The sequence below is a fragment of the Trichophyton rubrum genome (genome assembly GCF_000151425.1).
Source record: "Trichophyton rubrum CBS 118892 genomic scaffold supercont2.5, whole genome shotgun sequence".
In the NCBI taxonomy this organism is placed as follows: domain Eukaryota; kingdom Fungi; phylum Ascomycota; class Eurotiomycetes; order Onygenales; family Arthrodermataceae; genus Trichophyton; species Trichophyton rubrum.
Window position 1 is genome coordinate 1,704,713 of NW_003456424.1, and position 14,519 is coordinate 1,719,231.

Below are 14,519 nucleotides of genomic sequence, written 5' to 3' on the forward strand. Positions count from 1 at the left end.
CGACGATCGAATATATCAGTCTCGTATCTGGCGAGGAGGTATTCTGAGGTCTATGTCATGAAGCAGACGAATATCTGGTACTTCAACACTACGGCCATGTTTGAGAACTTCCCGCATAAATCGCATACAGCGGACTTCAAGGCGTATTACCTCCTTGAGGCCGCATACTGGGCTCAGCAAGGAATTGTGCTGTTGCTTAAACTAGAGAAACCTAGGAGGGACTTTAAGGAGTTGGTTGGGCATCATATCATCACTCTCGCACTCATTGCGTTGAGCTACCGGTTCCACTTCACTTATATCGGTCTCGCCGTCTACATCACACATGACATCTCTGACTTTTTCCTTGCTGTGAGTCTCCTACTCCACCGATTCCCACCCTTTTTTTATATGCTTTCCCTTTTTGCTTTGAATTTGCAACTGACGGCCTGCAGACGTCGAAAACGCTCAATTATCTGGACTCGCCGATTATCACCCCATTCTTCGCTCTTTTCGTTGCCGTCTGGGTTTACATGAGGCACTACCTTAACCTCCACATTCTCTGGGCCGTCCTGACAGAGTTCCGAACCGTTGGGCCCTTTGAACTCAACTGGGAGACCGAACAGTACAAGTTCTGGGTTAGCCAGTACATCACATTTGGTCTCCTGGGTTCTCTCCAGGCTATCAACCTATTCTGGCTCTACCTTATCATCCGCATCGCCAAGACCTATGTCTTTGGCAACGCACTGCAGGACGAGCGAAGTGACAACGAAGAAGAAGAAGACGAGATTGAAGAATCAAGCATGACCAGCGAAGCGAATGGAGTTTCCATTCCAACCCTCCTCGTCAACGGCCATGCTACGAAGGAGAACGTCGATCCGATCGAGAACGGATCATCTACAGGACTATTGACTAACGGGAATTCAAACGGTGCCACCACGAAACGCAAATGAATGAAGATAATTATTTCTTTCTGTTTTTCTCTTCTCCCTTTTCCATTACCATTCTTCAAAACCATGAAAACCATGAGAACTTACCGGATGACCTGAGCCTTCTGTTCCATTCTTATACCCTTGAATTGCATAGCCTCGGCAGGTCAAGGATTTTACCCTTTCCCTCCATATACATACCTCTAATCATGTTTATCCATCCTCCTTTTCTCCTTTCCTTGTTATATTCTCTTTGTCAGTGGGCATCTGAAAAATCGAAGCCCGCGATATATATATGAGGGGGCATGGGTTCGAAGTCTCACTTTACGAGACCGACCATAGCATTGGCGTACGGTTAGATTTGATTTTCTTATATATATTACGTCGACTTTCCCCCTTCCCCCTTTTCAGGTTGAATGGACTCCTAGGGATAGCAGACTGCAGACCGGCTATCATCCCCTGATAGTTTCAATATGCTCTGCTTTTCCTTTGAATGCTCAATGCTGACTGAACATGTTCCTGTGATGATGATTATTATCATTATCTATGCTTTCTAATTAATGTAATACAGGCCCAACCTTCATGGAAGAGGTGATGGTATCAATCTAAGGAAACAAGTCAATGTATATATCTGCATCTATTCTAATGACCTAAAATGAAATAAAGAGAGCTTGGGTGAGTTGTAAGAAAGAAGGGTTTGGGTTCTGTACATGCTCTTTTATATCGGTTTTATGATCATGTCATTCACTATATTACAGCACAAGGGTAGCAGGAATTGTAAGGAAAATGAACTGTTGTAGAGAATAGACATTCAACGGGCGGCTTGTCTCTTTGCTGCTCAGAATCCCACGCTTAAAACTCAAGAAGAGGTAGCTTAGCTGGACTTGGTAGGAGGCTCCTTAGTAGGAGCCCTGGGGTTAGGAGACTTCTCCTCAGCAGTAGCGAGTTCCTCCTTTTTCTCCTGCTTTAAATAAACAACATTGTTAATTGCCAGTCCCACCTGAGCTCCAAGGGACTCATCTCGCACTCACCTTTGGCTTCTCCTCCTCGGCCTTCTCAGCAGGAGCCTCGGCGGGCTTCTCCTCCTCCTTTGGCTTTTCCTCAGTCTCGCTCTCAGCCTTTGGAGCTTCCTCTGTCTTTGGCTCCTCGGACTTTGGTTCTTCGGCCTTGGGTTCCTCGGCCTTGGGTTCCTCGGCTTTGGGTTCCTCAGGGTCGGCCTTTGGCTCGGCGGCTGGCTCTGGCTTGGCCTCTTCCTTGACTGGTTCGCTGACGGCCTCCTTCACCTTCTCAACGGCGTGTTCAACGTGTGGGTGGGCATCATGGCCGGACTTTCCAGCAGGGCCGGACTGGTAGAGGTAGTATGCGGCGGGGAGGGTGAATGCGACGGAACCAAGCAGCCTAGAATCAACAAACAGAGCAATTGCATCAGTCAATTATCAGAATACCCGCGGCAATGTATAGAACTGCTTTACTACAAGCCGTCATAGCCACTAGTCGAGGTAGTGGGCTGATCCGGAAAACGTCTTTGACAATACACATCGCCAGACACCCGACAAGACAGACTTACCATGGCATATCGCTTCCAGCCTCATGAGAACCGTGAGCCTGGTCGGCATAGCCTCTTCGAGAAACTCGCTGCCATGCTCGAGTTGTCGGTACTCTGGGAGCCGAGATCCGTCTGGACTGGGCCCAGAGTGACCGGAGAGCGGGCGATCGTGAGAAAACCATGACGTTACCTGGTCAATTGCAGAGAATGAGCGCAATTGGGCTGGAATCGGACTCCTCGAACGGGTGTAGAAGGTGGCAGTTGATGGGCTGAGTGAGATGCAAGAATTGAGAAGAAGAAGCGAAGAAGCAGAAAAGAAGAAAGAGGTTAGACCTAACAAGCAGTGGCCACGTGATCCGGTAACAGGCCATCCTCACTCTGGGACAGCAAGCAGCACTTAAGATGCATCTTGGAGGCTAATAACATGTTCAAAGTGGTTAGCTAGATGTATAGAAGGAACATTGCGATATTGATAGGGATGTTTATGTAGCAGATAGCAGGCGTAGTGGCGGATGGTTGGGGTGCATTTTCTATGTAGAGCCAATGCTGGTAAAGCTCACTACATACGTCTCCCTCCGCTTCTTCTCTGTTTAACTACTACATGACACAAGCAACGCCAGACCAGGAGGCCAGGACTTCTCCAGCCACTCTGAAGGATATCCTGAGTCGACAAGGGCTTCACTCTCAGTTGGTCTTCTTGTCCTCTGAATGTCTTCCTTAGCTGCATTTTCCGGTTGCTGCCTATAAAGCAACCCCGCCATGTCCTTCTGAGTCCCCTCAGTCTCTCTGTATTGATATTGAACATCTTGCCCTCTTCGCCATCACATCTTGGCTATCTTGCTCCTACTACTACTACTACCACTACTACTACTATAGCCCTGTGGTCCTTCTAAAGAGAAGCTCTTCTTGAGCTGTTTCTTCCCCGGCATTGTTCTAGGCCCGCAGAGATGGCGTTCCATAAGCAGTCTATCCAGCAGGCCCTGGGGCCGCTGATGGTCAAGCTCACTGATCCGGACCCAGATATCCGCTACATGTCCCTGAACGATCTACTATCTCTTATTGAAGGCTGCAGTCCATCCTACTTCTCACAGGACCTTTCATCATGCAACCGAATGGTCCAGGGACTGCTCAAATCTCTGGAGGACCAGAATGGAGAGGTACAGAATGTAGCTCTAAAATGGTAAGATAGACCTCCTATCTCCTAGCCACTGCAATGAATAAGCCTGTTCTGACTTTGAGGGAATAGTATTGGACCTCTGGCTACGCGTCTGCCACCTGATGTTCTCTCTCCTTTTATCGACAAGCTTGCCCTTCTCACGAGCTCTCAAACCATCGACACGTCTGTGCCAAACACCGCTCTTCGGATGATCCTCGCGGCCCTTCCAAGACCTAATATCAACCTTATCAATTCGAAAGAGGTACAGACAAGCTATGAGGCGGTGTCTATGGTCCTAATTCCACGCTTGATTGGTACACCGACGAGAGGTAATCAGCCAACCGCGGAACCAGGAATGATAGTGAATGACCCGGCAAAGGGTTTTAGCAGTGATGCCATTGATGTGTTGATCGATGTAGTGCGGTCTTATGGACCCATGCTAAACGACGAAGAGTTGTTCGAGCTCCTACAGACCGTTCTACGCATCATTGAAAACGATCATGCTGGAACGGTGGTTACCAAGCGTGCCCTGACAGCAATCTCAATGCTGTCAATCCACTTGTCTGATACTCAACTAAGTGGTTTCGTATCTGGCCTTATTGAAAGTTTCAAATCTCCGCATCTTACTATCAACCGTCGCCGTCATTTGATCGCCGCCATTTCCGCCATGGCTAGGTCTACACCCGCAAAATTTGGCCCGCATTTAAAACTATTAGCTCCTTTTGTGCTTTCTGCTGTTAGTGAAAAGGAGATGAATGAGGTGGATGATGACATGTCCGACGATGGAGAGCATGATCCCAAACAGGATGAGTTGCGTGAGACCGCACTAGTGTCCCTCGATACCCTACTGGGATATTGTGGATCCGAAATGCAGCCATACCTTAATGATTGTATTGCGGCTGCTTTGAGATATCTCAAGTATGATCCAAACGTTGCAGAACTGGAGGAAGATGAAGAAATGGGTGGTACCCAGGACGAAAGCAGCGATGATGGAGCTACTGAAGAGCCCGATGACGATAATGATGCATTTGATGACTTTGAGGAAGAAGAAGGATACAGTGACATTGATGATCTTAGCTGGAAAGTTCGCAGATGCGCTGCCAAAGTTTTATACACCATTGTGTCAACTCAGGGACGAAACGCCAGAGCTGTCGAAGACGGCTCAATATATCAGAAAATAGCACCCGCACTTCTTTCTAGATTCACGAAAGAAAGAGAAGAGAGTGTCAAGGTTGAGGTTGTCGCAACAATGACTGGCTTGGTCCGAAAGACAAGTGACCTGGCTACCGGACCTAACCTGTTTTATGCTGATCCATTCTCTCAAACTCGTTCATCTCGAAAGAGAAGACGGCAAGATAGCAACGCTACCGTGATTGATCTGGAATCGGATTTCCCACCACCATCTACTTCGGATACCCCAATTGCAAAACCGTCAACTCCTCAGCCCGGCCCGCAGACTGACCTTGCAGATCTCACTCCGGGTATCGTTCAAGCGTTGACTAAATTATGGAGAGGCGCACCGATACCCCTTAAACAAGGCGCTATTCTCCTGCTAAAAGCTCTTGCTCTAGTTCGTTATGGCGGCCTAGCAGACTATCTACAGAGAATCGAAGACCCTATCGCAGACGCCTTGAAGACTTCTGGCCTCTCTGGTGGTGTCACAGTTTCTGCCGGGTCAAACTCAGTCAGTGCAGGAAACCTTCAGGTTGAGGCATTGGGGTTAATTGCTGCAATTTCTGAGACTCACCCCTCAGGATCTCTCTCTCCCTTTTTAATTGCCCTGATACCTGGAGTTGTCGCTTGTGTGAATAACAGAGATTTCAAGGTATCGAGCGAAGCACTAGGCGCAATTGAACAGATTGTGGTTGCTCTAACTCCTCCACGAGTCTCCGTGGATGACCGTGATTTGGGATTACAGCTGGAGAAACTGTACGATATCGTGGCGGAGAAGGTGACCAACAACAGCACGGACTTGGGAGTTCGGCAGCGTGGTATTCATGTTCTTGGAGTAATGCTAAGTCGCACATCTGGACCAGAAGGGCGCAGATTTATCACTCTCGAGCAGAGACGAAAGGCACTTTTAGTTCTCCTCGAACGCCTAAAGAACGAGACTACACGAGTCGCCGCTGCTCGTGCCATAGATGATGTTGCATTACTCGCTCGCCAAAGCGATGATGTTGAGCCATCCTGGCTTGGATATGTCACACTTGAGCTTGCGGCCCAGCTTAGGAAGGTTGATCGCACCTTGCGCGACGTCTGTCTAGGAGCTCTGAAGAGTATCGCTATGAACTCTCAGACCAGACAGTATCTCGACAAACACACGACGGAAGGCCTACGCGTCGCCATTTCGCCCCTTATTTCTGCAGACGATTTGCATCTGTTGACACCTGCACTAGTTATCTTCGCAAAACTTCTACCCCATTACGGTCCAGATCTTGTCAATGACAATATTATTACTCAGCTTTGTGCTGCTGTTCAAGGCACTCTGACGGGCACGGCATTGAAGGCATATATCCTTCTCGTCCGTGTCATTGGTGAACAGGGAGCAGGTGCAAAGCTCATGAAAGCGTTGTTACAAACCGTTGGCGTTAATGGAGATTCAGCCGTTGTCGGAAAGGCAATTGGAACTCTACTGGTTTACAGTGGACCAAAAGTTGGCGTCACAACCGAAGATTTCCTTATTGAACTCAAGACGGCCCAAGACAACCAACGCAAGTGTCTTGCTTTAGCCATCTTGGGTGAAATTGGCCTCAGAATGGGAGCCAAATCGCCCCTTGACCCTCAGCTGTTCATTACAAACTTCAATTCTCCGTCAGACAAAGTCCGACTCGCTGCGGCCGTTGCCCTTGGGAATGCGGGAGCTAGCAACGTGGATGCTTACTTACCTGTTATTCTGGAAGGACTAGAGCAGTCTAAGTCTTCTAAATATCTACTGTTACACTCACTTAAAGAGATTCTTCAACACCCGGAAGATGTCAAGACCCATGTTGCGCCATTCGCAACTCGACTGTGGCAGATACTATTGTCAGCTTCTGACGATGAAGACAACCGCACCGTTGGTGCCGAATGTATCGGGCGCCTATCCTTGATTGATCCCGCAACTTACATTCCACAGCTACAGGTATGTTCCTTCGCCCTTATTGACGTTGTCGATAACGCACAACGCTAATATTTCTGAATAGGAATACCTGTCCCATCCAAATGCTACTATCAGAGGCACAGTTATATCTGCATTCCGTTACACTCTTGCTGATTCTAGCAACACCTATAACGAGACACTCCGTCCGCTTATAGTCCCTGTTTTGGTCACAATACTCAATGATGGTGACTTGGCTAACCACCGCCTGGCTTTGACAACCCTTAACTCTGCAATTCACAACAAGACAGCTCTTGTGCTACCCCATCTTCCCCAGTTGCTACCCGCCGTTATGGGAGACACGAACTTGAAGCCGGAGCTTGTTCGGGAAGTACAGATGGGCCCCTTTAAACACAAGGTTGACGACGGCCTGGAACTTCGTAAGGTGAGGACCGTGAAGTAGTTCATGACTAAACATACTTTTCGTTTTACTAATCGACGACTATAGAGCGCATACGAAACACTTTACACCTGCCTTGATGTCGCATTTTCTGCCGTCAACCTTCCTGAGGTCTACGATAGGATTATTGCCGGCATTGAAGACGAACAGGACATCAGAACTCTTTGCACACTCATGATTTCCAAGTTGATGACTTTGGCGCCAGAAGAAACACTTGCTCGACTTGATGCTTTCAGCAACTCATTCCGGGTCGTGTTGTCCGTCAAACCCAAAGAATCAGCCGTTAAACAGGAGCTGGAAAAGGCGCAGGAGGCATCTATCGGCGTACTGAAGGTCAGCAGGGAGTTACAGATGGCATTCCCTGCTGCAGAGGCGTCTAATGACCACCATTCATGGAAGAGCTATGTGGAGTGGATTTCAAAGGATTTTATGCAGCTCCTACGCTCCATCGACTAATATCACCCCCAAATAACGTTGACATGGGAAGTTGACTCGGCACTTCGTACTTTAGTTGCGGAATGTTCTCTCTAAAAAAGGAGTGGTGGCCCAAGTAGTAGAATAACGTCACGACGGTTAAGCATGGGATATGAACTTGGTCAGGCAAATGTATGCTTTTCATAGATAACTGACTCAGTGCCTGAAAAATTGCATCTGAAATGAGCATGAAAAGAAATGGCCCTAAAGCGATCCCCGTAATTCATAAGCATAGGGCCCCCAACATCTTCACCTGCATCCAGCAACAACTAGTTAATGCAAGGGTTCAGACCCTGAGCGAGCCCCATATACCTATAAACTACCTGTAAGGCCTGGCGTACATTCACCACAGGGTCCAAAATAAAAACACCAGGATCACTTCCCCGCTTTCCGTTATACGTTTGCATCTGGCCTGGCGATACATATACGATGCTATAGGACCTGGTGCTACCTCGAGTTATTTGGGGGCCTCTTGGTGTACACCCCCTCGTAATAACTAATGGTTATATAGGGGGGGGGCTTGGCCTAGTTATAACCGCGGTTATTACGGTGGTTATACCAAGGCCTTATATATTTAATTAAATAAGCTAGTTATATTTTATCACTAATTATCAAAGCCTATCTACTTATACTTCTCTTCTCTACTATATTAAATATATATATATATACTATTTCTATCTAGTCTATAGTTTATAGATTTAAGTAGTTTATTACTTCCTTATACTCTATATATTATATTAAAATAAATTATTTTATAAATAATACTAGTACCCTAGACTACTAGTTTAAGATTAATATTATTTTATTTTAAAGCTAGAAGTATATATTTTAATATATTTAGAAATATTAGTTAAAAAATATATAAACTATATATAATAATTAATAGAAAAAATAAAAAGTATATATATCTCTTTCTTATTCTTTTATTCTCTAGTTTATATTACTATATAGTATACTAGACTAATAATAGAGGTCTATTAGAACTAATATTAAAAAATTAGCTTTATAGATAGAGAAATTATAAATAAAAAGAAGTTAAATATATTTCTTTATAAAGAGGTACTAGAGAGAGATATTTAATTATTTAAATATAAAAAAGACTAAATTAATATTAATAGAATAGCTATAAAGTAGACTCTTTTCTATATCTCTATTAGATTATATATTTCTACTCTAGTAGACCTCTAGAATATATAGTATAGCTAGGGGATAAATATCTATAAATATTCTAGGGGAAATATAATTAAAAACTTTATATAGTTCTAATAAATATAGAAAACTAATAAAAAAAGAATAGAGTATATAGATAGGGGCTTTAATAGTTTCTAAAATAGCTATTCTCTCTTATAATTTAAGAGTATTATATAGTTTTACTAGATCTAGGGCTATAATATCTTTAGTTAACTATATTTATTTCTCTAGATAGTAATAAACTTCCTTCTTTTCTATAATATTTTTCTCTATAATAAGATAAAATATATAATTTAGATAGTAGACCTTTTTACTCTAACTTTTAATAATAAGGAACTAACTCTTTACTATACTATAATTATACTTATAAATAATAATAAAACTAACTAAAATAGTTACTATATATTAGTAAAAATATAAATAGCCCGAGGCTAGTTTAGGGGTAAATAAGTAGTTACGCTATATAATTTATAGTTTCTGCCTCTAGCTAGCTCGAGACTTACTTACTAATTAATTTATACTTTAGATAAATATTAATTTTTTATATATATTTTATATATTATACTCTAGTAGTAAATATTATATAAACTATATATTAAATCTATTTTCTACTATTTATTTAGAGAGTTAATATAGTATATTTTATATATTTAAGCTATTTTTTATATATAATATTATTAATATAATTATATTATATTACTTTTCTTATATAATCTACCCTTTAAGTATTTATAATATATTTTTTATAACTAATTTTTATAATATAACTTACTTTTATTATATACTTTATTATATTTAAACTAATAAGTTTAAATAATATTCTCTATATTATTTAAATAATATAAATAATACTACTTATATTTATTATATATATATAGCTATAAGCAAACTTCTTGCTTTATTAGAATATAACTAGCTAGTAGCTATTTATAGTTAAAAGTAACTTAATTTAAAGCTCTTATTAAATTTTATTTATAGCTTAATTTTGACTCTAAAATACCTTCTATTTTTAGAGAAATTTTATTAAATATACCCTAATATTCTAGGAAAAATTTTTTCTTCTCTATTTTGATTTTCTTTATTAAGCCCTACTTATCTAAGCCTCCTTTTTCTTTTCCCCCTTCCCTTCTTTAATTTTAATTTTCCTTATTTTATCTTTTATTATTTATTACTTATTAATCCTTATCTTTCCTTATCTAATCTATCTTAATAAAAATTAGTAGCTATAGCTAAAATACCTAATAGTTTAGCTAAGCTATTAGGTCCCTACTACTAAAAACTACTAGAAAGTAGCTTAGCTACCACCAGGTGCCATTATATAACTTTTTTAGAAGTGCTCCAAACGACTCCGGGGAACCGCTAGGTATATTCTACAGACGTTTTCGAGTCAATTGGTATATACCTTGCCGTCGCTAGACCCCGTTAAGGCCTTCAAATAATAGTGGCACCCTGAATGGAACCAGTGGCACCGGTGCCACGGACCAGGTGCCATTATACAACTTTTTTAGAAGTACTCCAAACGACTCCGGGGAACCGCTAGGTATATTCTACAGACGATTTCGAGTCGATTGGTATATATCTCGCCGTCGCTAGACCCCGTTAAGGCCTTCAAATAATAGTGGCACCCTGAATAGAACCAGTGGCACCGGTACTACAGCACCCTGGTGCCACGGACCAAAAAAAAAAAAAAAAAAAAAAAAAAAAAATATATATATATATATATATAACTATCCTAGTTAAGTCTCTATAAAAGAGCTTAATTAACTCAAATTAGATTAGTGATTTGCCTATGTTAGGCTATTACCAAATTGCATCTTTCCCAAACTCTAGAGCCTTATGAGGCTAAATTTTGATTTCTTATCCTCTTCTGTATTTATTAAATATAGAACTCCTCATAGTCTTTGACTGCATAGGAGTATAATGAAGAATAATAATAATAATAATAATAGCTTAGCTACCTTTAGAAAGCTTATCTAAATATAGTTTCTTCTAGAAGACTAAGATATCTAAATAAACTAAACTTAAGTAATATATTTTATATAAATTCTTAAACCCCTTTTAAAAAATTAGAGGCCTCTATAATACTAAAAAGTTCTAAACTAGAACTAGAAGGTAGAGATCTCTACTTAAAAGTAAACTAAAGTAGTTATTTTAATTTCTAATTCTCTACTAAAAAGAAAAGTAAAATAGTTAATTATTACTACTTAAAAGATAGTAACTTTTTTTTCTAAAATTTTTCTTAGAAAAAATAGGAAGCTAGCTCTTACTTTTCTACTTTATAGAGAAATATACTCTATCTAATATTATTTAAATTAGATATCCCCTAAAATAGACTATATTATTTAGAAATATCTCTCTAAATTTTAAAAAGATTTTCCTATAAAAAATCTAATAGTTTAGTAGTTCTCTTTAAAAACTACTATTAAAATATACTTCTTTAAGGGAGAAAGACTATATACTCTATTTCTTAGAGATATATTTAGTTAAATCTTTCTTTAATATATTTTCTTTTACTAAATAGTTATAGATAACCTATAAATCTAGAGTTTTAGGTAATCTAATAAAACTTACCTACCTAACTATAAGTTAGAAGAATAAGAATAGCTACCCTAAAGAAATCTAAAGAAAAGATCTCCCCTATCCCTTTCTCCTTCTCTAAGGAAAGTAACCTTTTTTAAGCTTTAGAGTTAAAAGATATAGAGATAGATTTAGAGAATTAATCTTCTCCTTCTTTAACCCCTATACCCCTCTCTATACTACCTTAAAAAAAAGCCCCTAAAGAAAGCCTAAAAGCCTCTTCTTCTAAAGAAAATAAGGAGAAAGAAGCTAAAAACCAAAAAACTAGCCTCGCTCCCTCTAAGAAAACTAGCTAGAATAATCTAGAAATTATTCTAAATATTCTAGAGTAGAAAATTAGAGAGGAAGAAGAGCTAAAAATTCTAGAAATTCTAGAAGAATAGAAGTAATAATTTAAATAGCTTCTAGTTTATAGGAGAAATTAATATAACTCCTTAAAAATACCTCTTTAGAAGATAGAGAAAAAAATATAATCTTTAAAGAAATTACTAGAGAAAGAGAAGAAAGAGAAAAGAGAGGAAAAACTACCTTAGAGACCCTCCTATACCTCTATTATAAAAGGGAAAAACGAGATTAAGAAATTAAAAAAGATATCTAAAGAAATTTTTAAAAAAACCCCTAAAAAAGTTAATATCCCCCCTTCCTAAAGAAAACTCTATATTAGTATCCTAAAATTTTAAGACTCCCTAAAAGAATATAAGATAAAAAATATTATTAATATAGCTTTTTCTTAAAAAAAGGGAATTACTAGCCTCGTTCTAGTATTAATAGAAAAAAACTTTAAATGAGATAATATTACCTTTACTACTATATCTAACTTTTTAGCTCTATTTCTCTTATAGACTTAATAAATTTAGAAGAAAGTAGTTAAATACTATCTCCTAAATTTAGAGAAGAAACTATAATTTAAGAAGAATAAAAAATAGTTTTATTTAGTAATTTATAGAATTTCCCTAAATTCTTTTAAAGAAAAAGGGGGTCTTAAACTCCTTAAAGAAAAGATTTAGATTTTTAATCTAGATCTAAAAGATCTTCTAGCTAAAGAACTAGTCTAGCTATTTAGAAAGGAAGAACTAAATTCTAAAGCTAAAAGTTTAGCCTTTCTCTATCTAAAAGAGAAAATCCCTCCTAAGCTTCTTCTAATTATAAGTAAATACTATAAATTAGAAAAATATAAACCTAAATAAAAAACTTTTAAAACTAAAATATAATACTATTTCTACTAAAAATATAGCTATAGTTCTATAAAATATAAAGCTATTAAACCAAACTATTAAATTTATATAAAAAATTACGAAATTAAAATCTATAACTATTTAGTTTACTATACTCTAGAAAAATAATATAAATATACTACTATAAAATATATAAATTATAGAAAATAAATATCTAGTAAATAGTTAAAACTACCCTTTTTTTAAGAAGCTTTATCTATCTAAGGTACTAGTTAAAGTAGAAGCTAAAGAAGAAGCTAGTACTTCTACTAAGCCAAAGCCCTAGGTCATAGTTAAAGTTAAAATCCTATAAGAAAAACTATAATAATAGAAATAAAATTAAGCTTTCTTTAAAATAATATAGCTAGAAAGAATATATTAATATATACTTACTTAGATATAGCCTTTAATAATAAAATTAATCTAGTTCTCTTTTAGGACCTCTAGATAAGTATAGACTATTAATATACTATAGCTTATCCCTCCTACTTCTACTTTCTTCTCTAAACTAGAGAAGTTAAACCTAGAGTAGCGATTTTTATAAGAAAAAAATTTAAATATTAGATTAATCTAAGATTAAATATAATAAATAATCTAGACCTTCTAATTATAGATATAATAGACTTTAAATAAGAACTAGAAACTATTTAACTAATAAATATTTATAACAAACTATTTTTAAAAGAAAAAATAGAAAGTAGAACTATAAAAAGAGAACTATAAAAAATAACTCCTATAAAGAACTTAATTCTTCTAAGAGATTATCCTCTCTTAGAGTAGAAAAGTTGATATATTGGTTAGATAAATACTAGTTTAATATAATTAATAAGGAAGATTAAGCTACTTACTTAAAATCTATAGAGAACCTATTTATTATAAATATTACTTATCTATCCTCTTCTCTTTTAGAGAGACCCTATAATTAGTAGATAGAGGAGTCTCTAGAATTAGGCTCAGACTATAAAGTTATCTATTTTAATATAGAGATAGACCCCACCAGCCTAGTAGAGAATTCCCTTTTATCTAATTAATATAATCTAGAAAAGGCTAACTATGATAAAGTTCTAAAAGAATTAGAATCAAATCTTTAAAAAAGAGAATTTATTTCTGTTCTTAGTTTAGATAACTCTTTAGAAGATCTAGATAATAAAGCTAATTATCTAGAGAGCTTGATATTTACTACTCTAGAAACTACTATTCCTAAAAAACGTATATCTAAATACTTAAAGCCTTAGTAGATACTAAGACTAAAAAAACTTAGGAAAGATATAAAAAAGGATAGCTCTAGATATAAATAAAGCTTAATCCCCTTAGATATTTTTAAGGAATCTAGAAATTACTATTTTTAAGAGGTTAAGAATACTAAACAAGCCTGCTAGAATAAATTTCTAAAAGAAGCTAAAGGAAAAGAAATCTTTAAAGCCTTTAATTATACTAAAAAAAGATACCTAGAGAAGCTCTCTATACTAACCTATACTAAAGATAGGGAAGAGATCAAGGCTATTACCTTTAGTGATAAATGCGAGGCTTTTATAGAAGTTCTTTTTAAAAAGCTGTCCCTATCTAGTGCCATAGATCTATAGAATTATTAAGAATAAGAATAGGATTAGCCTAGTCTAACTAAATCAGAAGTTAAGTAGGCTATCTACACTAGCTCCTCTAGAAAGGTAGCTAGATTAGATAAAATATCCTTTCTAATAATTTAGAAGATCTATGCTATTCTAGAGAAAAGACTCTTTAATCTCTATAAAGCTCTTTTTAATAGAGGCTATCACCCCATTAGGTAGAAATAAGCTATAGGAATTATCCTCTCTAAGCCTAATCGAAACTATATAATTTCTAAATCCTATAGAGTAATCTCTCTTCTAAGCTACCTAGGTAAAGTTCTAGAGAAAGTCCTAGCTACTAGACTAGAATACT

General features: G+C 37.8%; 4 protein-coding genes across 4 annotated transcripts in view; 3 read left to right on the top strand and 1 right to left on the bottom strand.

Moving 5' to 3' along the window:
- Positions 1-1,252, top strand: part of TERG_05392 (uncharacterized protein) — a gene marked incomplete at its 5' end in the record, with an annotated part of 1,937 nt that extends 685 nt beyond the window's left edge. The window contains 2 exons of the mRNA XM_003234754.2: positions 67-348; positions 432-1,252. Coding sequence (XP_003234802.1) covers positions 67-348; positions 432-929 — 780 coding nt within the window. The 3' untranslated portion in view covers positions 930-1,252. The remainder of the gene's footprint in view (positions 1-66; positions 349-431) is intronic.
- Positions 1,253-1,779: 527 nt separating this feature from the next.
- On the bottom strand, positions 1,780-2,633 carry TERG_05393 (uncharacterized protein; the record flags this gene model as incomplete). Its single annotated transcript, XM_047748426.1, has 3 exons — positions 1,780-1,866; positions 1,937-2,303; positions 2,473-2,633. 3 exons carry the CDS (start codon positions 2,631-2,633, stop codon positions 1,780-1,782), a joined length of 615 nt encoding a protein of 204 aa, XP_047604408.1.
- Positions 2,634-3,815: 1,182 nt separating this feature from the next.
- On the top strand, positions 3,816-7,599 carry TERG_05394 (uncharacterized protein; the record flags this gene model as incomplete). Its single annotated transcript, XM_003234756.2, has 3 exons — positions 3,816-6,728; positions 6,790-7,128; positions 7,192-7,599. 3 exons carry the CDS (start codon positions 3,816-3,818, stop codon positions 7,597-7,599), a joined length of 3,660 nt encoding a protein of 1,219 aa, XP_003234804.2.
- Positions 7,600-7,799: 200 nt separating this feature from the next.
- TERG_12276 (uncharacterized protein) lies at positions 7,800-10,247 on the top strand (the record flags this gene model as incomplete). Its single annotated transcript, XM_047751257.1, has 4 exons — positions 7,800-7,942; positions 8,056-8,092; positions 9,233-9,250; positions 10,140-10,247. 4 exons carry the CDS (start codon positions 7,800-7,802, stop codon positions 10,245-10,247), a joined length of 306 nt encoding a protein of 101 aa, XP_047606588.1.
- Positions 10,248-14,519: the final 4,272 nt, after the last annotated feature.